The sequence below is a fragment of the Molothrus ater genome, chromosome 26 (genome assembly GCF_012460135.2).
Source record: "Molothrus ater isolate BHLD 08-10-18 breed brown headed cowbird chromosome 26, BPBGC_Mater_1.1, whole genome shotgun sequence".
In the NCBI taxonomy this organism is placed as follows: domain Eukaryota; kingdom Metazoa; phylum Chordata; class Aves; order Passeriformes; family Icteridae; genus Molothrus; species Molothrus ater.
In genome coordinates, this window is record NC_050503.2 from 2,397,078 (window position 1) to 2,420,766 (window position 23,689).

The following is a 23,689-nucleotide window of genomic DNA, read 5'->3' on the forward strand; positions in this document are numbered from 1 at the left end:
GGGGCACAGCTCAGCCCTCCCTGCCTGAGGCAAACCCAGCCCTGCTCCATGCCAGGAACGAGTGAGAGTTCAGAGACACAAACAGAGGAGTTTATTTCACTTGGACACAGCAATTGCAGCCAGCTCAGCACACACAGGCACAGGGGGAGCTGCAGTTCCAGTGGTGCCTTTGGGCACGGGAATTCCTCTGACCCAAAGCAGAGACAGTTCTGGGTTTCACCCCCTGAGCCCACCCTGCTCTAACACCAGGGAAATGGCACCGGGAACCAGAGCTGGGCTGCTCTCCCTGCTCAGGTGAGGGTTCCTGGTGTGCACTGAGCCATTGCCAGCCATCCTTCACCTGCTGGGCCTGCAGAGCCTGGAACGAGCACCAGGAGCTCCTGGCTGTGCCCACCCTGGGCACCTCCACAGCTCGGGGCTGGTCGAGCACAGAGCCCCAGCAGAGGCAGCCTGGGCTCCCAGCCCCATCTCCTCTCCCCAGGCACAGCTACAGAGCTCAGCCCACCCAGCCTCCACTCTGGGGCTCCCCCCTTCAGACACTACAACATTCCTGAATTGTAAAACACAGACAGATTTCACACATTGTACACAGCCTTATAAATAATCCCTGGAGTAAATCACTTCTTAGAATACCAGCCATGGATACAACTCCAACAATACAATTTATGGCTTCATTATAACTCAAAAAAGGTAAAACAAACTCAAAATATTGCACAGACAAGCCCAGTTCATGTGAGTTTCCACCTCCACTGCTGTGTGTAGTCACAGCATTTGTCATCTCAGACAGGAATAGTTTGTGGGGAAGGAGATTTAAAATTATAAGGATGCCATCAGCATGCAGGGAAACGTGCAGCAGGGAGTGAGGACACTGCTGGAAAATGAAATCTGCCTTTCTCCCTTAGCAGAGAAAGGGCAGCTCCTGATTTGCAGCTCCTGTTTTACATTCATCTCAAGAAAAGAAAACTTTGGTTAGAACGTAACATGTCAGGTGGATTTAAGGTAAACATCATATTGCCCTTATAAAAATGGAAATAAAAAATACAAAGTTGAGATATTTGGGATATCTCAGCAAGGGACACAAGACACAGGAGAACATGGGCAGGACCACGCTCACCACACTGCAGGACACGGACAGCAAAGCGAGGCCCAGGGACTGCCTGAAGGCTGAGCTGCTTTATTTCACCAGGATCCAGGGAATCCCTCCTGGGCAGCTGGGAGTGTCCTGGGGGTGGTTTCAGGGCTGGGCTCTATGGCCGGCTCGAGGGCTCCCCCGAGGGGGTTTCGGTGTCCGTGTAAAACTGAGCGATTTGGTCCCGGTATTTCTGAGCCACCACCGGCCTCTTCAGCTTCATGGTGGGGCCTGTGGGGAACCAGCAAAGGGTTAAAGGGGAGGGCAGCACTGGGAGCACCCAGCAGGGCTGGAGGGAGAGGCAGAACACGGGAGCAGTGACCTAAGAGAAGTTCTAAACTTCTCTTTGGGTTTAATGGAATGTCCCTCCCTTCCCCTGTGAGCCAAAGCAGCACCCAGGGGGAATGGTCCCAGCCCCAAGCCAGGGGATTCCCCCAGGGAACGGCCCCAAGGCTGCCAGAGCTCCAGGAGCTCTCAGGGCTGCTCAGGGTGGGCTTGTTGGGGTGGCTGGTGATGATCCCTGAGGGTCCCTTCCAGCTCAGGATATTCCATAACCCTGTGAGAGGCATCACAGCACAAGGCAAGTGCTGCTCCACTCAGTGCTGCTGGGCACAACTGGGAATTCATCCCAGTTCATCCCACCCCAAACAGAGAAGTGGAAAAGCCCCAGGGAGGCAAGGCCAGGGGCAGCTCTGTGCATTGGGGCTTGTGGTTGTGTTGATGTTCAGTGCCAGGGAAGGGGCACAGGGCACAGCCCAGACACTCACCAAGCTCTCCACCAAACAGGGAGAAGTCCTTCTCCAGCAGGACCCACTTCTGAACCTTCTGGGCATTGGACACAGCTCCCTCATTGACAGCAGAGATCCCTTTCTGGATGGCAGTGTAGATGGCCTTGTCTTTGCTGCTGATGATTTCTGAGACCTTGGTGGCCTTGCTGCCCAGCCTCTGACAGAATTCCAGAGCTTCTGGAGCGAGGTCATCTCCAGGCTCCCCCGTTTCTGCATCCACAACGCACTGCAGGCCAACCAGAGCAGGAAACTGAGCAGTGCTGAGCACCTGAGCCCTCTGCACCAAGGAGCCTCCAGCCCTGGCACAGCTCCTGGGGTCCCTTCTGGGGTCCCTTCCCTGCCCCACCGCAGCCCCAGCAGCCCCTCAGCTCTCATCCAACCCTAATGGAAACTTGGGACAAAGCACAGATAAACCCCTCAGGTCTCTGCCTGTTCTGGAGCCCATCTGCCAAATTCCTCCTGTGCTGTCCAAAGTTAATCTCTGCTTTCCAGACCTTTTCTGGAGCACAATTTACTTCCCTACACTGTGCAGCAGCAGTCTCAGAGTCACACACAGCACTCAGCCATGACAAGAGCAGCAGAGCCACTCCCGGGCCTGGCTCAGATCTCCTGCCCCAGGCCAAGGCTGCTGGCCCTGGTCTCAGTAAGGAGCAATTCCCACTCTGACAATCAGCACAGGCCACCACAGATGTGTCCTGGTGGAGTTAAAAGCCAGAGTCTGACAAAGAAATCCCTGACAGGTTTTTATCTCCCCCACTGCTCTGGGAGAGACTGAAACAGGTGAGGAGAGCAGAAGGGTTTCCTTGTCCAGCCCCACTTTTGGGTCTTTTCCTTCTGTTTCTTCCTGCCCTCTGTGGCACAGCAAAAGCTGCCCTGAAGAGCAGCAGGGCCTGATGGTCTGGGCAAGTGACAACTCTGTGCTTTCAGCTGCAGCCAATTCTGCTCCACAAGACACTAAAAATGTGTAACTCTTCCTCCCTGGAATGACTCAGATTCAGCAGCACAGGTGGTGGATCCCCATCCTGTTTGCCATTACCTTTAGTGTCAGGAGCATAGAAAGGAATTTGGCTTTGTCTCCAACCAGCATGGCATTGCTGATGATGGGAACAGCATTCTTGACAGCATCCTCGATTGGAACAGGAGGAATGTTCTCACCTCCTGCTGTGATGATGAGCTCTGGAAAACAATCAAATCCTGATTAATGCTTGGAGCTTCTCCCCTTCCCACAATCTGCAACAACTCAACTGCTCCTTTGGATCAAACACTGAGTCTGTGTCAGCAGAGCTGGAGAAGGCAGCACACCAGGACTGGGAAAGTCACAGGGTGACCATCCCCAAAAATGTTCAAAAATGTGGGGATGTGGCACATTTGAAAGGGCTTTTCCAGCCCCAGTGCTGATCCCTGACTGCAGCAGCCTGCAGAGAGGAGCAGGAGCTGCTCACACTCAGCCCAGCCAAAGCTGCCCTGGTGCTCCAGGGGTGCTGGCAATGCAGGTGAGCCCCTTGGCACAGACCCCTGAGCCTCTAAAGCTCCTAAGTTGGCACCCAAATTATCAGAAATTGAAGTGAAAGTTTGCTCTGTGTGCTGCAGAGCAGAGGGGAGCCCCCTGCTCAGCCTCCTGTTCCTCAGAGCTGCACCTCTGTCTCTTGAGGGCTGAAGGTTTGAGTGACCTTGGCTTTGTCTGGGGTTGCTCAAACTCTGTCCCAAGAGCCACATTGCTCCCAGGCACTTGCACAACAGTGTTAAGCTGCTGTTTTCCTTGGAGGCCACCCTGCAAAGCTCCTGAAACTGAGGGAGCTGCTGATAAAACAAGCCCCCAAAGCACTAACTGCACTGGGGCTGAAATCAGAGGGCTTCTCCCTCCCTCTGCAAACACAGCCTGGCTCGAGGCTGCCCCTCTCCTCCCACCCTGCAGCCACATTCAATGGAAACTCCAGGAGGAGAAGAATGTGAACATTCTTCTGTGCAAGTCACAGCCACACAACCAGCAGAGCGTCCCCTGTACCAGAGGAGGTTTAGATTTTTCCCAATATCCACGTTAAGCTGGATATTGGGAAAAATTTCTTCACAGCATTGGAACAGGCTGTGCAGGGCAGTGGTGGAGCCACCATTCCTGGAGGGATTTAAAAGATGGGGCAGCTGGGGACATGGGTTAGTGCTGAGGGAACAGCTGGGCTCATCAACAACTCACTGATTCCACAGTGCTGCACAACACCAAGACAAAGCCAGGGGATGTGTTACCTTTAATTCTGCCTGTGATGAAGAGGAATCCATCCTTGTCGTGCTTGCCCAGGTCCCCTGAGTGCAGCCAGCCATCCTGATCAATGGCTTCTTTGGTTTTGTCCTCCATGTTCAGGTAGCCCATGAAGACATGCCTGCCTGAGAAGCAGATCTCCCCAATGCCATCCTTGTCTGGTTTATGGATCAGGGTGTGGCACCCTGACAGCTCCTTCCCACAGCTGAAACACAGCACAGAGCAAGGATTCATTTATTTTAAACCAAATTCAAGCAGAAGTTACAGCAGCACCTCTCAAGCTGAAGGGTTTGAACAAAGCCCAGCAGCTTTTTAGCACAAGAGCCCAGGCAAAGAGCTTTAAAGGCATCTGCTCATGTAAGGACAGCTGCAGAAAGAGTTGCTATTGCAGAGATCAGTGCTCACACACCTGCTGCTTTGCACTCATTGTTCTCAACACCTGAGCTTTGAATGAGCAGATTTATGTCCTTGGCAGCAAACTTTCACTGTGCAGACTGAACAAGCTGCTCAAAGACCCCCTGCACCCTTTAGTCATTTGCCATTAAAGCAAAGGATAGGGTGGAGTTACCAACCTTCCCTCCACCCCACCAGCCCCTCACTTCTTCCCCAGCTCCCACAGAACCCAGCCAAGGTAAATTCACACATCACCTGTGACAAGGCTCCCCAGTGACCTTTTAGAGCCAGCAGGGCTGTGGGGATGAGCTGCAGCAGCAGAGTTGGATGTGCCAGAGGCAGAACCCCCCTGCCCTGCTCCCAGGAGGGCGCTCACCTGCCCAGCTTGAAGGCGTGAGGTAGGGAGATGGTGTGGGGCCCAGAGCTCTCACTCATGCCATAGAGCTCCAGCACAGGAATGTTCAGGCTCAGAAAGAACTCCAGGGTCTCTCTGGTGATGGGAGCAGCCCCTGTGTAGCACTTGGTGCAGCGGTCCAGCCCGATGGCCTTGCGCACCTTCCTGTACACCAACTGCCTGGCCAGGCGGAAATTCACCGGCTCCTCCGAGCACCTGCACCAGGACAGGGACACTCTCACAACCCCTGCCCTTCCTCCTTTCATCTTCACCCTACTCCAGGACATAAAAAATACAGAACTCCTCCCCCTCATCCTTTTATCTTCATCCTGCTTCAGTTCATTCAGTAAAATCATGGATTATTTCCCCTCCAGCCCCTGCTGCTCCCCCTCGGGGCCAAGTTGCACTGGTCTAATGTCATGGACGTATTTTATGAAAAATCCTTTCATTAGGATCTTTTCTCCTGAGAAGCTTCAGCTTCTCCATGTTTTGCTGCTTTGGAATGAGATTTGAGAATTGTTTACCCAGCACATGAAACTGTTTTTACTTGATGAGCAATGACAGCCACCAGTGTCAAGGCTGTGAGCAGTCACAAAATTTTATCATTCTTTCCTTTTCTAGCCTTCTGATGAAATCCTTTTCTTCTATTCTTTTAGTATAGTTCTAATACATAATTTTTTTAAAATATAATATATATCATCAAATAATAACTCAGCCTTCTGAAACATGCAGTCAACATTCTCATCTCTTCCCTCATTCTGGGACCCCTGCAAACACCACTACAGTTGTCACATGAGATAGAATCCTGGATGGAATATAACCCCTGGATGGAAAAAAATCCCTGATTTGGCAGGAAGATTCTCCTAAAAACTCATCAGCATCCCTGAGATGTAGCTCATAATTACCCATCCATCTTCTTGAGGTTGGTCTGCAGCCCCACTCCCTTGGCCCACGCTGCCACTTTCCGTCGGAGCGCTGAGGCTTTCATGCCCACAGATTTCATTTTCTCTTCCATCTTTTCCCAGACACGAGGAACTCCCAAAAAAGCAGTTGGCCTCACTTCTCGCAGGGTCTCCACCAAGCTGCCCTGAGAGAAGCAGGATTTAATGCAGTTTTTAGAAGTGATTCTAAAACTGCAGACTCCAGTTCAGTACTGGTCACAAGCAAAAACTTGGGAGTCTGCCACGAGTTTTGATGAATTGTTTGTTTTTTGCAGCAGCACCAAGAGAAGGGAAGCCCTGAGGCATTCCAGTGGGAATTGTGAAGGGAGCAAGGATCAGTGCTTTCAGTGCCAGCACTGACACAAGAAGCCTTTACTCAGGACTCAGGTTTAGCTGGGGCCATGGTGCAATGTGGGCAGAGCAAACACAAGGCTGTTGCTCAACCAGCTCTTGATGTGGCACCAGGTGTCAGGTAAGAACTCAGCAGATCCCAGTTGTGAAGTGCTGGGTCAGCTTCTCCCAGTTTGTGACTGAGTCAAAAGCTCAGGCTTCAGTCAAACCAACAGGGGCAGCTGGTCAGTGGGCAAAGTACACCCAGATAGGAAAGCTGACAGAGCCACAAGATAACACAGCCTTATTTCAAGCACCTGTGGGAATCCACAAAATCAGAGGGTTTGGGGAAAGCTGCAAAAGGCAGGCCTCAGAGACAGCAGAACTGTGATTAGAGCTAAGCAGCAGCCATGAGATATAGGTCAGCAGAAAAATTATTTAAACTGTAGAAAAGCAAGGACAAATAGAACAATGGTCTGTGTATTAACACTTGTCTAGAATAACTCCCTAAGCTACAGAAAAGTTTATCTAGTGAGATATTAGGAAGTTTGAAGCTTAATAATGGAGCTCTGTGCATTGTGTTTGAAGGCTCACAAGCAGGGATTGTATTTGAAATAAGCAAGCATTGTTTAACCAAAGGTACGTGTGCTTATAGTGGTTGGATAGAACCACTGTCAATGTGCTTTTGCTTTGTGTGATTGGTCACAAAACTTATAAAGTGAGCTGTAACATTGAGTTCTTCATCTGCTGCTGGGGATGTGAGCTGCTGGCATCTTCCCATTGTCATCACCATGGAATGAGGCTGATGCTGGAAAATAAAACAGCTCCAGGCAGTTCCACACAGCCCCGTCCCGTTGGTGATTTGTACAGAGCCCCCGGCCAGCGACAGCACCCACCCCAGCTCAAGCAGTGGATGAGTGGAAATTTATTGTCTTAGTTTTTTTTACCTTCAATGCATCTGGTTGGGCAAAGTAAACTTGCACTCCGAGGGTCATGGCTGCCCAAATGTCACACATTTGTGCAGCAATGTGGCTGAGGGGCAGGTAGCTGACCACCTCCTCCTGCTTGTCCCGGGCATCTCTCAGCATGATGAAGCGCGCGGCCACCGCCGCCGTCCACGTCAGCTGCAACAGCAACCACAGGGGCTTCAGAGAGGGACAGCACAGAACACACAAGCCCAGCTCAGCTACAGCACCCTGGGATCTCAACAGCAGCACTTGGCTGGTTCAGCTGGAGCCCAGGAGACTGAGGGGAGGCTCCTGGGGGCTGCAGCTCCTGCCCAGGGCAGGCACAGGGGCAGGGGCTGAGCTCTGCTCTGGGACAGGGACAGGAGCCCAGCAAGGGCTGGAGCTGGGCCGGGCCTTGGCATGGAGCTCAGGGCAAGGTTCTTCCCCCCGAGGCTGCTGGGCACTGCCCAGGCTCCCCAGGGAATGGTGCCAAGGCTGCCACAGCTCCAGGAGCTCCCAGGGCTGCTCAGGGTGGGGTTCTTGGGGTGCCTGGGCAGGGATGGGGCTGCACTGATCATCCCTGTGTGTCACTGTCATATTTTCTGAAAAATCTCTTTGCCCAGGATTTTCTCCTGGGAAGCTGGGAAGCCTCAGAGAAAAATGAAAACAATAATTATCTGATTTGCTTCTCCTGTGTTTTGCTGCTCTGCAATGTGGTTTGGACATTATTTACCAACAGGTGATTGTTTCATTGGTTTCATGTGAATTGTTTTTGCTTAATGGCCAATCAGTGCCAAGCTAAGAGTCATGAGTTTTTCTTTAGTATCTTTTTAGCCTTCTGTCTGTATCCTTTCTGTACTCTTTAGTATAGTTTAGTATAGCATTCTTTAATATAATATAGTATCATAAAATAATAAATTAAATTAATATAATAAGAGTAATATTATTAATGAATAATATTATTAACAAAATATGATAAATATCTATATAAATAATAAGTATTTATGAAGAATAATATATAAAGAAAATTATTCAAATAAATAATTTATAAAGACTATAAATATATAAATTATAAATATATATAATTTATATATAAATATATATAAATTATAAATATATATAATATCATATAATTATATATAATATATAGTCTTATATATAGAATATATATTTATATATATAGTTATATATATAACTATATAAATTACATTAAAATAATATAAATGTTAATTAATAGTATTATTAAATCTTAATGATTAATTATTTCTATTAATATATGAAATAATTAATTCAATAAAACAATAAATTTTAATTCTTCTAAGAACATGGACTCAGATGCATCATTCCCTCCATCTGGGAACCCCACAAACCCAACACCTGAGGGTCCCTCCCAGCTCAGGCTGCTCTCCCTGAGCAGCCCTGGGGTGGCACTGGGCACTCACGTTGTCGTGGCTGAGCATGACCCCCTTGGGCTGCCCCGTGGTGCCCGAGGTGTAGATGAGGGTGCAGCACTGGTTGGGTTTCTGCGTCGCGACGATCGCGCGGAGCTGCTCGTCCGGCACGTCCCTGCCCAGCTCCAGGAACTGCCTCCACTGCAGGGAACAGAACAGCTCAGCCCCTTTGTGAGGGATCACCCACAGGAACAATGGAACTCTTTCTAAGAGCCTAAATGAGGCATGTGGGACTCTAGGTGGCTCCCCAAAATGCAGTTTATTCCATCCAAGAGGTTCCAGCAGTCCAGGATCATGGGTGACAGAGCTGCACCCACAGCTGTCAGCCCTAGCTGCAGGCAGGCCTGGAGACCTGCATCCCTCATTCAGGCTCTTACTAATGGTGCCTCATGTTGGGCGCCACTTGAGAGCCAAAATGAGGGGTGTGGGACTCCAGGCAGCTCTCCAAAATGCAGTTTATTGTATCTAAGACATTCCAGCAGTCCAAGGTGGTGTGTGACAGAGCTGTACCCACAGCTGTCAGCTCCAGCTGCAGACAGGCCTGGAGACCCACATCCCTCATTCAGGCTCTTACCAGTCCCTCTTACTAATGGTGCCTCATGTTGGGCGCCACTTGAGAGCCAAAATGAGGGATGTGGGACTCCAGGCAGCTCTCCAAAGTTTATTCCATCCAAGAGGTTCCAGTAGTCCAGGGTGGTGGGTGACAGAGCCTGTGCCCACAGCTGTGAGCTCCAGCTGCAGGCAGGCCTGGAGACCCTTAGTTTAGGTTACAATGCATTCTAGACTTTTCTATTGGTTACATTGCATTCTAGACTTTTCTATTGGTTACAATGCATTATAGACTCTTCTTTGCTGAGCATTTTAATACAGTAGAACCAATCTATACCTTAACTTTTATCTATAGCCTATCATAACTCCTATAATTACCATATTCATGTTACAATTCTCCAATCACTAAAAGTCAGTACATTGCAGTTTAAGCTACATTAAGTTTAAGCTTGTTTTTCAGTTTTCTTGCAGTGGAAGATTCTGAGACCTTTTTTCTACTTGCAGCTTTGCTGCCTTGTTTGCCTGTGCTATCTTCCTGCTTGGTAAAAGCATCTTCTTGTTTGGGGTGGGTTTATCCTTTGCTCTAAGCCATAAAAACCCCTTCTAACTAACACACCCTTTGCCTTCTTGGTTATCCAATGAGACTGGCTCAGCAATTCTTTTCTTCTATATCAAAACTTGCTTTCATTTCTATTCCTTCTTCAGATTCTACATCCAAAAATCTTTCTGCCAAGCACACATATCTGTGAGACTTTCTTCTGTCAAACTTCCATCCTTCCCAACAACTTTTTAATACACACAAAGAGAAGGAAGCTGTTCTCCCTGTCCAGACCTCTGTGTACACCCTCACTGTCACCCTAAAGTGTTTCCTGGCTGACACAGGGAGAAGCAGAAAGGAGCCAGACCCACCCCCAGGAGCTTTACAGCTCTGTAGCAACTCCCTGGAGTAACTGTGGGGCTCAAGGTGTCTGGCAATGGTCAGTAAGCTCACAGCCCCCTTACAACATGGGATTATCCAGGTTGTACAACAGCAGAAACCTCCACCAAAGCCAACACAGCTCAGGGGATCACAGTCACAGAACCCCAGGCTGGTTTGGCTTGGCAGGGACTTTAAAGATCATCTCATTCCAAGGCCCTGCCATGGACAGGGATGTCACCACCAGATGTTGAAGGGTGACAGGTACTTGCAGCCATCAGCTGAACACAACCAGCGCTCAGAAGCTGTGAAGAAACCCAGGACTCACCGAGTACAGTTTTGGTCTGTTCTCTTTGATCTCCTCCCCATACTGGACAATGGCCTTCAGATGAGGTAGTCTGTGTTCAATCTGTGTAAGAAGGGAGATTTGTGAGGAGGAGCAAATGCTGCTCGTCCCTTTCAGGCCTCTGTAACCCCACTTAGCACACTCCTCAGATTTGCCACTTTATGTAAAGCCAAGAGAATCCCATCTGTGCCCCTAAAGAATGGGTTTGCCTCACTAGAAACAGTCATCATTTGAGCTGGGATGGTGCCAGATAACCTAGAGGACACCCACTTGTTCATTTGGGCTTCTTTAATTTTAAGCCCAAGGTTTTTAAGAAGTGAAAGCACCACTTAACCTCTGTGAGACACAGTGCCAGTGACAGCTCACCTGGCTGGAGCAGGGAGCACAGCAAGGAATTCATCTCTGCTCTCAGACCCAGCACTCCCCTCCCACAGCATTTTACCCTCCCACATCTGTCAACAGGTTGCTGTAATCCCCAGCCATTTAAAAAACATAATTACTTCTAAGATTTTCTGCAGCTGTTTATGGTTTTCCACCACTATGATGTTGGCACTGCAGTTCTCTGCTACATAATGACAGGCCTCAGGAGAGTTTGTAGTGTAGATCCCAACAGCAAATCCCCTGGAAAAGGGAAAAAAACAGAACAGAAAAGCAAAACAGAGTTAGAGGACAAGCAGAGTTGCTGGCAAAATTTCAGAGAGAAAACTTTAAGAACAATATCTCATAAAATGACAACAAAGAGGGGAGAGCTTAATTCCAAGAGGAAAGATTCTGTTCTGGGGCATGGGAAATGTCAAGAGCAGAGCAAGGGAGCAAAATATCTCATGTGGAAGGCAGATATCACAATCCAGCCATGGGATTCTCTGGCATTTCCTTAATCACTGTGTACATAAGAATGCTTTTGGATTAACCTACTGGTCATCTTATTTTGAGAGAAGCAGCTGCCTGAAGAAAAGCATTTCATTTTTGTCTCATTAATTCATTATGAAATAGTTCAGCTTCTATCTACCTTCATTAAATCCAAATATAAGCAATGGGATTTGGGGTGTTTTTGTTTGCTTTACTGGGGTTTTAATCAAAACCTGCTTCTCATGTGAATGCTGCAGTCACTCTCTGCCTGCCAAAGCAAAATGCATGGCCAGAAACAAGAGTCTTACCCTGCAAGGATAGCTCCAATGTCAGCAATGAACCACTCAGCAGAATTGAATCCCAGGATGCCCACTCCATGGAAACGCTCCAGCCCCAGCTGCAAACAAGAGATGGCATCACAGGAACCTGCCCTCTCCTCTGGCCAAAGCTCAGGGAGCATCTGAGATCCTGCTGTGGGCACAGCACTGAGGGAACAGCTCGTGGTCTCAGCATTAGATTATAACAGGTTTTCCCCAAAATAATGTGACAAACTCAACACACGTTCACCATTCAGTACAGCCCAGAAATGAACTGTAGTTCTCTCTTTACAAGACGTTGTTGCCATATTTTTGCAATTAAAATTTGTCTTTTATGTCAATCCTGTTGCTGATGTTTCCTGCATAATAAATCTTATCTGTGGTCCTGTCACCCAGTTTAAATTCTAATATGTGCAATGTCCCCCATACTGATGCAAAGCTGGAAAAATACTGGACTCAATTTACTGGACATTTACATCATGGAGCTGCGTGGATAAAACCATTAATTACACAATGAACACAGACATTAGCAGTCTATTGATAATGTAATGATATGTAATGTATATATACACTGAATAACCCCCCAGGAGCCAGCATGGAAGCAGGGAAAGTTTCACAGCACTGTCTCACTGTAAGAGGGCAGGAAAACAGGGATTTGCTGGGCAGGAAAACAGGGATTTGCTGACCTCTGCCCTTGGAAAGCCAGGCTCACTCACAGGAATATCAACCTGCAGTGCAGGGAGTCACCTCCTTGGGCTGGGAATGAGGAGGTGACATCAGACAGCACCTCCTGGGACATCTGGGACAAGCTGGGAATGGCAAATATCAATAATGGCCAGAGCAACAAGCTCCAGTGGTGTCAGGACCCAGAGCATCCCCCTGGCTGTCCTGGACTGCCAAGAGCCCTGCCAGGGGCTCAGAGACCCTGGCACAGAGCCCAGAACACCTGGGGGTTTGATTGTGACCCATGGAGCAAATCACCAACCTTGTATGAAGATCAGCAGCCACAACAGTTTAGGTAGAATAATAGTGAAGTTATCACGGGGTGGAAAAGTAGATTTTGGGGTTTTTGGAATGGGGGTTCAGGGGGCAAGATGGAGGGAACTGGGTGTGTCCAGCCTTGCTCCTTCTTCTTCTTGGCCTCCATCTTCTGCTGTGATGGTGGCACTCACAGATTGGTTTAGAGTAGAAGCTCACTGTCTAACATAGGTGATGGGTATTGGGAAGTTATGGTAAATATTGCACACGTAGTTTTTAGTATAAACACATAACCCTGCCCTGGGGGTGGCCAGAGTGCCTCTGTCTTGCTGAGTGGACCTCAGCTGGACAGGAGAAAAAATTTTATAGATAAGATACAATAAACAACCTTGAGACTGTGAAATGAAGAGCTCTGACTCCTTCTTTGACTGCCAGGCTGGGAAAAGAGACTTTCTAACACATCTTGGGTCACTGTGAGCAGCAGAGGTCCCAAGACAGTGGCAGTCACACTTGGCTATGAAATTCCAGCCCTTGGAGTCCCAGTCTTTAACTCCCTCAGCCAGACTCTGGTTTTGTCCCAGAGTGGAAGATCCCAGCACAGGAGTAAAACCAGGCTGGCCTTAACTTGAAGAGGTAAGACTTGATCCCAGCAGTAAAAACAGGTAGTGCTGGTTTCTGTCTCCAAGTCTCCTAATCCCAGCAGCAGCAGCAAAAGGCTGGGCCATGTGGGACATTTAAGTCTGGTTTTTAAGATCCCTTTTTTTCTTAGAAAGATGAACCTTTCCAAGCCTCTGGAGGGGCAGTGTCCAGGTTTAACATAAACCTCAAACACCTCACTTGACATGTTTCCTTACGTGCTTAAATGTGGAAGCAACTGTCAAAAAAAATGAAATACCAAGGTGTCCATAGCATGTTCAGGTACTTCCCTGTCACTGTAAGATTCATCTGCACTCAGGGAATTTGCAGATTTAAGATAGACTTGACTGCAGCCACTCCACCACTAAAATGAGTGAACATTAAACTTGACTTTGTTTTTTGACACAGTGTTTCATTTGGTTTGCTTTGACACAGTGGTAGGAAGAGGGAGAACAGTTTTAAATTAAAAGAAGAGAGATTTACATCAGATATTGGGAAGGAATTGTTCCCTGGGAGGGTGGGCAGTGCCCAAGGCCAGGCTGGACAGGGCTTGGACAGTGGGAGGTGTCCCTGCCATGGCAGGGATGGCACTGGATGGGCTTTAAGATCCCTCCAACTCCAACCATGCTGTTTTTAGGATTCTGTGCATATGCCAAAGAGAACTCCACAAACCCTTACCTTCAGAAAGCTTTTGGCTGCTTTCCAGCACTCATCATAGTACATCTTATACGTCAGCTTTATCCATTTGCCATTTTTTTTGGATGCAAGGGCATAATAGTCACTGTATTTGCTGACGCTTTCCTCCAGGAGCTGGTGCACAGTCTTTGGGGCCTCGCTGCCAGGGCCCTGCTCTTCCATCCTCAGCTTGACCTCCCCATCACGACGAGTTGTCCACATACTGGAGCCAGGAGAGGGGGAGGCTGCTTTGAAAGGAAAGTGTTCAGCAGCTCAGACTTACAAATTTCCTGCTGCCATAACAGCAATAGGAATGCAAGTCTCAAGCATACGAAAGCAAATTGTTACACCCCCTCCCACACCCCTTTTTTGACCTTTTCTTCGTGGCCATTTTGCCATGTGAACCCCAGTATTTTAGACTAAAAGGCCCTAGAGGACTTTCAAGTTTTGTCAAACATTTCCCACTTACATCCCCTCTAACCTGCTCTAAGGCTCTTGTACTGGTATGGTGAAAGTTCATACATCTTATACTCTGCTATTTTTAATTTTTTTTTTCTTTTAAGGAGGACTGAAAGCAGGACAGTGGTACCTGGCAGATGAGCACCAGGCACTGACACTGCCTATTTAACCCTTGAAGCACTGCTGTGCTTTAAAGTCTTGAGTTCCAGACACTTCTGCACAACCCATCCTGCAACCTGAGCTGCTTCTTCCATTGTCACAGTTTGACAAATCCCTCTCTCATTGCAACAATAATTTCAGGCACCCCACAGTCCCCAAACTTCCATCCACTCACCTTTGGGACTGAGTGAGTTCACCTGATATCCCTCAATCTTGGAATCTTGCCCTGGCTCGCTGTTGTGTGGCTCAGCAGCTCTGCAAGGCAAAAGGAATTATCCCTGATGAGAACACTGAGGGCTGCCTGCCACAGGCAGCTTTGCTCCATCCCTTAATGCCAGTCCTTGGATGTCAGAGTGATTCCTGATGCTCTGCAGGTGATTTTATTAATTCACTGCCCTGCATGGCCCCAGCAATGGAACAGCTCCCTCAGAGTGTGCAAGCTCTGCCTGTGCTGGTTTTGAACACATGAGTATTGTCCTAATTGCAGCTTTCATTGCAGACAAGCTGCAGAAGAATGCATAAACATCATCCTAAAAACAGCCATAATTTAATTCCTAAAGGCTGCTCCAGGTGCCTGGAATAAAGAGTCTGCAGCTGGGAGGAGGAGGAGGAGGAGGAGAAGGGGGGCAGGAAGGGACACTTGGGTCTGGAACTCATCTCCTGTTTGCAATATGTGAGTCCAACCACAGGGGAGGCCCTGGGGACACTCTGCAGTCACCCCGAGGGAAACCCACAGAGATTTCCTGTAAAAGAGCAGGAAATTGGTTCAACAGGAAATCTTGGTCTTAGGTATTCCCATTAAAACCAGGGCTCCCAGCAGATGCTTGGGGAGAAACAGAAACAGGCTCATCCCCATGTGCTCCAGCCACTCCTCCCAGCTGAGCTGTCCTTTCACTTCCAGCCCTGCAGGAGCTGGTGAAGCACCCCTTGCCTGCTTGCAAAACTGTTCTTACTCCAACCCTTCCAAGCTGGAGTGCTCACAGCCCCAATGAGGAGGGTAAGGGACAATCAAGGCTCGTGTCCCACTTGAGAGCAGGAGCTGGAGGCCAGACCCAGTGAGATTTGGGAATCCCACCCTCCAAGCAGGCAGCTGCTGCTTTGTTCCCTGCCCTGGGCAATGCCCTGCCAGGACCATTGATGTCTGAGTTTTAGCTGAGTTAAGGTTTCACTGCAGAGACCCAAAGTTTCCATCCTGCCTGGCCCTACCAGGCCCTTTGCCTCAGCCCATCACTCAGGTGTTGCTCCTCCAGGCTGGTGTTTTCCCTTCTCAACAGCAGCACCAAGCCCAGGCTCTTCCAGGAGGGCTCTGACATCACAATAACCCCAAACACTGCAGGGGCAGCTCTGGGGCACAAAGGAGCCCTGATTCTGCCCATCACAGTCACACTGCACACAGCTGAGAGCTCCTCTGGGCCCACACAAACTCCTCAGCCCCAGCCAGGCAGGGCTGCCACCAAGTCCCACCTGTATTTCCTTTCTACCAGGCCAGAGACAAGACAACCAGCACAGGCACTGTGTGAATTTCAGGGTAAGGGGAAATCTCTTCCCTCTAATCTACATTTATTCTGAATTTCTAGGGAATACATAACCATGACTGCTTTGGGCACATGAGGAGGTTCAAGGCCCAGGGAGGATCTGACATGGCTGATCACATGTCTTGTTCTAAAGCAGAACTGCTTCTCTGAACTAATCTGCAGGCCAGCAACCAGGGCTGAGTAAATAATTTCTTTATTTCCCCCTAAGGAATTATGAGATGCTCCCATCTCCATGCTCCCTCCTCATTACTGAGAACATTTTTCAGCACAAATTAATCCTCAGTTGCAATAGTTCTGCACCATTTCTCCACCAGCTTTTATGATCAAAGCATGCAAATGACCCAGTAATATGAGCAGAAAAGCCCCAGCTATTTCCCTTGCAGTCAATCAAGTCATCTTTTTTTCCCCCCTTACAACATGTAGCTCAATGCAACCCCAAAAAATTTAGGTAAAGAGGTTTTAACCAGCTAGATCCCATTATGCTGTGGTGAGATACAGACCCTAATCTGCTCTTTAGTCTGTAAATCCAAGCAGCCTCTTACCAGCAGGAGTTTGAGATCAGTGTAGGTACTGCACATGAGCTGTTCCCTGCGGAGGCAGGGCTCTTCCAAAATCATTTTAATTAATCAAAGTAAGCATGGTAGAATACAATTCTATACACACAGGTCACAACAGGTAAACAAAATCCTAAATAGACAAATAAATCCTAAAGAAAATCCTAAATTAGACCAACCTGGGTGAAGAGTTGAGCAGCACATCTTCCCCTGCCACCTCGCAGCTGCCTTGAAGAGCTGAACTGCAATAAGCCACGGAGACCGGTTCTGCAAGTGCCATCCTGGCGTCTGACTCACACAGCACTGTCCCTGCGAAAGAAAACACCTTGGAAACATTAAAATACAGCCCCACGTCACAGCGAAGCAGCTCCACTGACGTGAGCCAGGCAACCCCAAAGAGGCTGCATTTGCACCAAACAACAGGAAATTCAGCGGGCAACAGGGAAAAACAGTGGGCATTGCAAAACCCCACAGCAGAACCAGGCACCCACAGCTCCCCGAGAGCACCACGAGTGGAACCATTTGAATTCCACGCTCCCTTTGCCCCAAATGCTGTCCCAAAAGCTCGGCTATAGCAGCCCCCGATCTCCCTGCGGCCTCACCGCGCATCGCCGGTCCCGCAGCCTCCCCTCCGCAGCCGCTCCGCACCGACGTGTAATATCCTTTATTTTTAAACTAGCGCCCAGGAGGCAGATCTGGAGCATCTTATGTCATGTGCTGCTGCCTCGCAATTGGAAGCGGCTCGTCACCCCACACCGCCGCCTCTTAAGGAGGCTCTGGCCCCACTCCCGCCCGCCAGCCTCGGCACACCGGGGGTTTCGGGTCCCTCTGGGGGGGGACACCTCACATTCAGCCTGTTTGCATCAAAATAACCTTGTGCAACTGTATTTTTCTTTTCTTTCTTTCTTTTTTTTTTTTTTTTTTTTTTTTTTTGGTGGCTCCCGCGCTGCTTTCAGCACTTTGTCTTTGGGGGATTTCATCGTTTTCTAAACGCTGGTTTTATTTCAGGTTTACACTCATCAAAAGCCTTCGGTGCTTATGAGTCGCCAGGCTGAGCTTTAATTGTTTCAAGGGATTTCAAGCTGATTGGAGAGGAATCCCATTATCCTTGATCTCTCTAAAAAGTGGATTTTAGGCTGCTATTTTGTACCTGCATCAGACAGACACATTTAAATCGTGTGATGCGAGGGGCATGTTCGCCTCCACGAGGAACAGGAAAGTCTTTTTATAAAAAAAGTCTTTTATGTCATAAATGCGACCGAGCACGCTGCAGCCTCCTGCCTTTACCGGGAGGGGGAAGGCTCAGGGACGTCCCCCTTTCCGCTTACTCATCTGCACAAGGACACGTTGCTGCTCACGCCACGCTCCGCTACAGCCTGCGAGTCACCACGCCACAAATCGTTTAATTCACGAGCAGCGAGAGGGGGATGTCTGCGAAAAACCCAGCTCTGAAGCGCACGGATGAGCGGCGGGCGCTGCCGCGCCCCCGTGGAGGGCTGGAGCTCCAGAGGGGTTCAGTGGCAGCGGGGGAAGAGGGTGTTGGAGCCAGAGCCCCGTGCTCGGAGCAGCCATTCACCAGCCCGGAGCTGCTCCCTGCCCTTCCCGGAGCTGCTTCCCCTGCTCGGAGCTGTTCCCCCTGCCCGGAGCTGCTCCCTGCCCTGCCCGGAGCTGCTTCCCCTGCTGGGAGCTGTTCCCCCTGCCCGGAGCTCGTTCCCCAGCCTGGCCCGGAGCTCGTTCCCCTGCCCAGGTCAGAGTTGTTCCCTGCCCAGCCCGGAGCTGCCTGGCCCGGAGTTGCACCCCCTGCCCGGCCCGGAGCTCGTTCCCCTCCCCGACCTGGAGCTGCTCCCCTGCCCAGTCCAGAGCTGCCCAGCCCGGAGCTCATTCCCCACCCTGGCCTGGACCTGGTTCCCCTGCCCTGCCCAGAGCTGTTCCCTGCCCAGCCCGGAGCTGCTCCCCCTGCCCAGCCCGGAGCTCGTTTCCCCAGCCTGGAGCTGTTCCCTGCCTGGCCCGGAGCTGCTCCCCTTGCCCGGCCCAGAACTGGTTCCCCTGCCTGGAGCTGCTCCCCCTGCCCAGCCCAGAGCTGCTCCCTTCTCCACCCAGAGCTCGTTCCTCAGCCTGGAGCTCATTCCCCTGCCCGGCCCGGAGCTGCTCCCCCTGCTCGACCCGGAGCTCAAGCTCGTTCCCCTGCCCGGCCCAGAGCAGCCCAAACCCACCCACAGTGCCCCCCAAGCTGTCCCCATGGCCTCTCTTGCTCCCCCAAGCTGTCCCCAGGGCCTCTCTTGCCCAAGGAAAACCCAAGAGTGGCCCAGGAGGGACGGAAGGCAGCAGCTGCCATCACTCCTGACCCCTTTTGCAGTGCTGCTCCCTCTTTCCTGCCCAGCACCCCACAACAAGGGGTTCAGGGCACCCCTGAGGGAGGCTTTGGCCTCTGCACTAATTACAGAGTTTCTCTTGCCAACTGTGCCTTAGTGCAGCAACGAAGGGAAAGGGTGAGGTGTCCTCACTCCTGCTGTCAGGGAATTGTGGCATCCCAGAGTGGTTTAGTGGGAAGGGACCTTAAGGCCCATCCAGAGCCACCCGTGCCATGGCAGGGACACCTCCCACTGTCCCAGGCTGCTCCCAGCCCTGTCCAGCCTGGCCTTGGGCACTGCCAGGGATGCAGGGACAGCCCCAGCTGCTCTGGGCACCCTGTGCCAGGGCCTGCCCACCCTGCCAGGGAACAATTCCTGATTGCCAAGATCCCATCCAGCCCTGCCCTCTGGCAGTGGGAGCCATTCCCTGGCTCCTGGCACTCCAACCCTTTCAAATAGTCTCTCTAGCTCTCATTTTCTTGCAGGCTCCCTTCAGGTCCTGGAATGCCACAGTAAGGTCACCCAAAGCTTGAACAATCCCAGCTCTCTCATCCTTCCCTCACAGCAGAGATGTTCCATCCCTCTCAGCTCCATTTCCATGGAAGGTTTTCTGCATCACCTTCAGGCACCCAAGAGGGAAAATCTCCTCCAGCAGAGCCCATCCCTGAGCTCTGCTCTCACCATGCCCAACCCAGGGTACACTCACACTGAGCTGAAGTGCAATCTGTGCAGCTTCCCAAAGCAGACACGCGTTTTAGCCAATAAATTCAGGTTAGAAGAAATATTTCCCAATATATACAGACCCTCCCTAGCTTTGCTCAGCCCTTTCTTCCCTGATGCCGAGTTACAAACACAGCCGCTGGGAAACACACAAGTCCCAGGGCTAGGAGGGAATGATCTTTAAGGTCCTTTCCAAGCCAAACCATTTCATTCATGGTTCTCCAGAGCCCGGTGTAGCTCTTGGACGCCAAATGTTCCCACCCCACGTTGTTTCCTGAGGAATTAGCACACCGTGATGTACCACAGTGTTCAGGAACACGGAGGACACGCTCCCAAACAAAAAACCTGCGGGAAGAAACCTCCCTTTTAATTACGCCCGTCTGACAATCTTAAATCATTTAAATAAAAACTCCTTCTGCTTTGAGGGAGCGCCTGACCCAGAAGAAGGGGAAATGGGGTGTTTCTTTGGAACCAATCAAAATAAAGGTCTGAGTAAAGTGCAAACTTGTGGCAGTGAAGGGGGTAGGAGTGGAGTTTCCTTTTCCAACAGGCTTTGGACACACCTTTACCTAAAACACACACAGAGCTCCAACAACACCACTTCAAATTCAAATTACCGAGCGCGTTATCAGCCACTTGACATTTTCCAGCACGGCCCCACTCGGCTTCCTGTGTCGGATTTCTTTTAAGCGGTAAAGGCACCGCATCCGCTCTGCTCCCGTCCAGAGCGGCTCCAGGCGACCGCCACATCACCATCAAAACCGAAACTCGACACTTTTGGTTCCTTTAAAGAGTCGCTAAGCGAGGAAACAAAAGCTGAGCGACTCACACTTCTTCCTCTTAGATAAACTCAGTTTTTGGGAGAGGCAGTTCCTGAGCGCTAAAGGTTTTGTCACCGACCACAGGTGCCGGGCAGTGCCCCGTGCCCTCCTGATGCTGCAGTGGAGAAAACAGGAGGAAAAGTAATTTCAGCCTCTGTTGGGATGATGAGTGACTGTCACCAGTGCAGACAGGCACCCGACTCTTTTTTTACTTGCAGCTTTGCTGCCTTGTTTGCCTGTGCTCTCTTTCTGCTTGGTAAAAACATCTTCTTATTTAAAGTAGGTTTATCCTTTGCTGTAAGCCATACAAACCCCTTCTAACTAACACACCCTTTGCCTCCTTGGTTATCCAGTAAGACTGGCTCAGCGATTCTTTTCTTCTCTATCAAAACTTGCTTCCACCTCTATTCCTTCATCAGACTCTACATTTAAAAATCATTCTGCTAAGAAGCAAACATATCTGTGAGACTTTCTTGTCAAACTTTCATCCAATCTGCCCACTGACCATGGCTCGGTCAGCAGACAGCTCAGAACTCTCCACTGCAGGCTCCTTGCTCCTCCAGGGATGTTTCTTTGAGGTGAATTCATCCAGTCGAGCTCCTCCTCCCTGAGCTACTGCTTCCCCACACATGTGCACAGCGGGGAAAGGCCCAGCAGGAGAGCTCAGGGCTGTGCTTTCTGTGTTCCTGTACTCCTATAAAGGCCCTGTATTTTCTGTATTCCTGTTTTCCTGCCACACGTGGCTTTGTGTCCCCTGGGAGCTGGCACAGGAGCGTCCCGAGCTCTGGGGTCACTCAGAGCACCCCAAACCCTCAGATCGCCTCGTGGAGCACCCCAAAGTCACTTCATAGAGCATCCCCACCTCTCAGGACATCTCAGAGCATCCCAAACTTTCAGATCACCTCATAGAGCAAATTCCCACCTCTCAGGACATCTCAGAGCATCCCAAACTTTCAGATCACCTCATAGAGCAAATTCCCACCTCTCAGGACATCTCAGAGCATCCCAAACTTTCAGATCACCTCATGGAGCATCCCAAAGTCACCTCTCAGAGCATTCCCAGTTCTCAGCTCACTTCATAGAGCTCCTTCATAGAGGAGCATTTTCCCACCTCTCAGGACATCTCAGAGCATCCCAAATTTTCAGGACATCTCAAAGCATAACTTTCAGGTCACCTCATAGAGTAAATTCCCACCTCTCAGGACATCTCAGAGCATCCCAAACTCTCAGGTCACCTCGTGGAGCATCCCAAAGTCACCTCTTGAAGCATTCCCACCTCTCGGGACACTTCATAGAGCATTTCCACCTCTCAGAGCACCCCCAAACACTCAGGTCACCTCGTGGAGCATCCCTGATCCTTCAGGTCACCTCAGAGCATCCCAAACTCTCAGGTCACTTCACAGAGCTTTCCCACTTCTCAGGACACGTCAGAGCATCCCAGACTTTCGGATCACCTCGTGGAGCATCCCAAAGTCACCTCTTGGAGCATTCCCACCTCTCAGGACACCTCAGAGGACCCCAAACTCTCAGGTCACCTCACGGTCCCTCACGATGGGTTCCCGCACAGCACAAGGGAAGGGACACTCCTTCTCCTCAGACCACCTCCTGGGGGAAACTCCCCCTCCAACGCACGCTGTGTTCATTTAACCAAAACCACCGAGAATTTCCCCCTCGCTGTCCGCACGCCCGCCCACCCACAAACGGGACACCACCAGAAGCACCTGCCGGGCTGCGATCCCCACACATCAGGAGCCGCTGGGGACACCCAGGGGGGCTGTGCGGAGCCGGGACCCCCGTCCGTCCGTCCCTCCCTCAGCCCCGGCCGGGTCGGGCTTTAGGACCGCGCGTTACCTGCGGGCCCGGCGGGAGCGCGCGCGGCCCCTCAGCGGCTCCCGCGCGCCGCCGGGCGGCGCCTTTAACGCCCTCGGGGGGGCGTGACCAAGCACCGATTGCTCCGCCCACTCAGTCAGTTTGAAACACCCCATTGGGCAATATGGTGGTGGGCAGAGAGGAAGCCACGCCCCCTCCATTAGGGGGAGACGCATCGCCGCGCGATTGGAGGAGGCGGCTGTCGATAACAGGAAGGCCACGCCCCCGCCCCGGCGCGGGTTACCCGCGGTCAATGCCCGGAGCGGTGTCCGGGACACCGGGATTGGGCTGTGCCCGACACCGGGATTGGGCTGTTCCACCGGGATTAAGCTGTGCCGGACACCGGGATTGGGCTGTGCCCAACACCGGGAATGGGCTGTGCCCGACACCGGGAATGGGCTGTGCCCGACACCGGGCTTCGGCTGTTCCACCGGGATTGAGCTGTGCCGGACACCGGGATTGGGCTGTGCCCGACACCGGCATTGAGCTGTGCCCAACACCGGGATTGGCTGTGCCCGACACCGGGAATGGGCTGTGCCGGACATTGGGCTGTTCCCAGCCCCGAGAATGGGTTGTTGCCAACACCAGGAATGGTCTGTTCCACTGGGTTCCAGCCCAGCCCCAACACCTCAACTGAACCCTGGCCCCCAGTGCCACATCCAGGCTTTGTTAAACACACCCAGGGATGGGGACTCCACCACCTCCCCGGGCAGCCATTGCTGAACTTCATCACCCTTTCCATAAAAACTGAAAGAATGATGAATTTTTCCTGATATCCAACCTATATTTTTTTCCTAATATCCTAATTAGGTTTTGCCTAATATCCTACCTATAGGATAAGATCTCACCAACTTCCTAATATCCAACCTATATTTTTTTCCTAATATCCAACCTGAATTTCCCTTGGCACAGTTGAGGCTGTGTGCTCTGGTTCTGTCAGTGCCTGGAGAAAGAGCCCAGCCCCAGCTGAGCACAGGCACCTTTCAGGAGCTGCAGAGAGCGATGGGGCCACCCCTGAGTCTCCTTTTCTCCAGGCTGAGCACCCCCAGCTCCCTCAGTGGTTCCTCACAGGGTTTGTGTTCCAAAAGCTTTTTTTTCCATCCAGCACAAGCCAAGGGCACAGCTAAGCAGCACCACCAGCACAAGCTCTGCCTGTGATGTCCAGACCCCCTTCATTATCAGAACCTGTGGTCTGGTGGCAGCTCCACCATCTCCTGCCCTCCCTGGGCCTTGCTTGTTTAAGCTGGATATAACACTGTATATTGATTTCTTTATTACTGTGTTTTTAAGGGTTATGATCAGGTGGATCCATGGAACTGTTCTCAGTT

The 23,689-nt window shown here is 50.7% G+C and overlaps 1 protein-coding gene across 4 annotated transcripts; it reads right to left on the bottom strand.

The window, feature by feature from the left end:
- Positions 1-68: 68 nt before the first annotated feature.
- Positions 69-22,253, bottom strand: ACSBG2 (acyl-CoA synthetase bubblegum family member 2). Of its 4 annotated transcripts, none has more exons than XM_036399531.1 (15): positions 22,214-22,253; positions 16,780-16,909; positions 14,687-14,766; positions 13,897-14,138; positions 11,596-11,684; positions 10,939-11,059; positions 10,421-10,501; positions 8,619-8,768; positions 7,177-7,353; positions 5,864-6,045; positions 4,941-5,174; positions 4,159-4,376; positions 2,954-3,093; positions 1,897-2,143; positions 69-1,360 (listed from the first exon to the last, which is right to left on the bottom strand). In XM_036399531.1, exons 1-15 carry the CDS (start codon positions 22,236-22,238, stop codon positions 1,248-1,250), a joined length of 2,229 nt encoding a protein of 742 aa, XP_036255424.1. In that variant the 5' UTR covers positions 22,239-22,253; the 3' UTR covers positions 69-1,247. The 4 variants fall into 4 exon arrangements, with proteins under 4 accessions (XP_036255424.1, XP_036255423.1, XP_036255425.1 ...); XM_036399530.1 differs by having other exon boundaries at positions 13,897-14,141; XM_036399532.1 differs by lacking the exon at positions 22,214-22,253 and adding an exon at positions 17,751-17,803 and having other exon boundaries at positions 13,897-14,141.
- Positions 22,254-23,689: the final 1,436 nt, after the last annotated feature.

Bases quoted from the DNA above. Each gene is read 5' to 3' on its own strand.
- ACSBG2 (XM_036399530.1), bottom strand. From the start codon at position 22,238: ATGTGTGGGGATCGCAGCCCGGCAG. The intron at 14,142-14,686 runs GTGAGTGGATGG...TTCCTTTCAAAG, and splicing joins GAACTCACTCAGTCCCAAAG to CAGCCTCCCCCTCTCCTGGC. The intron at 6,046-7,176 runs GTAAAAAAAACT...TGCTTCTCTCAG, and splicing joins CCCAACCAGATGCATTGAAG to GGCAGCTTGGTGGAGACCCT.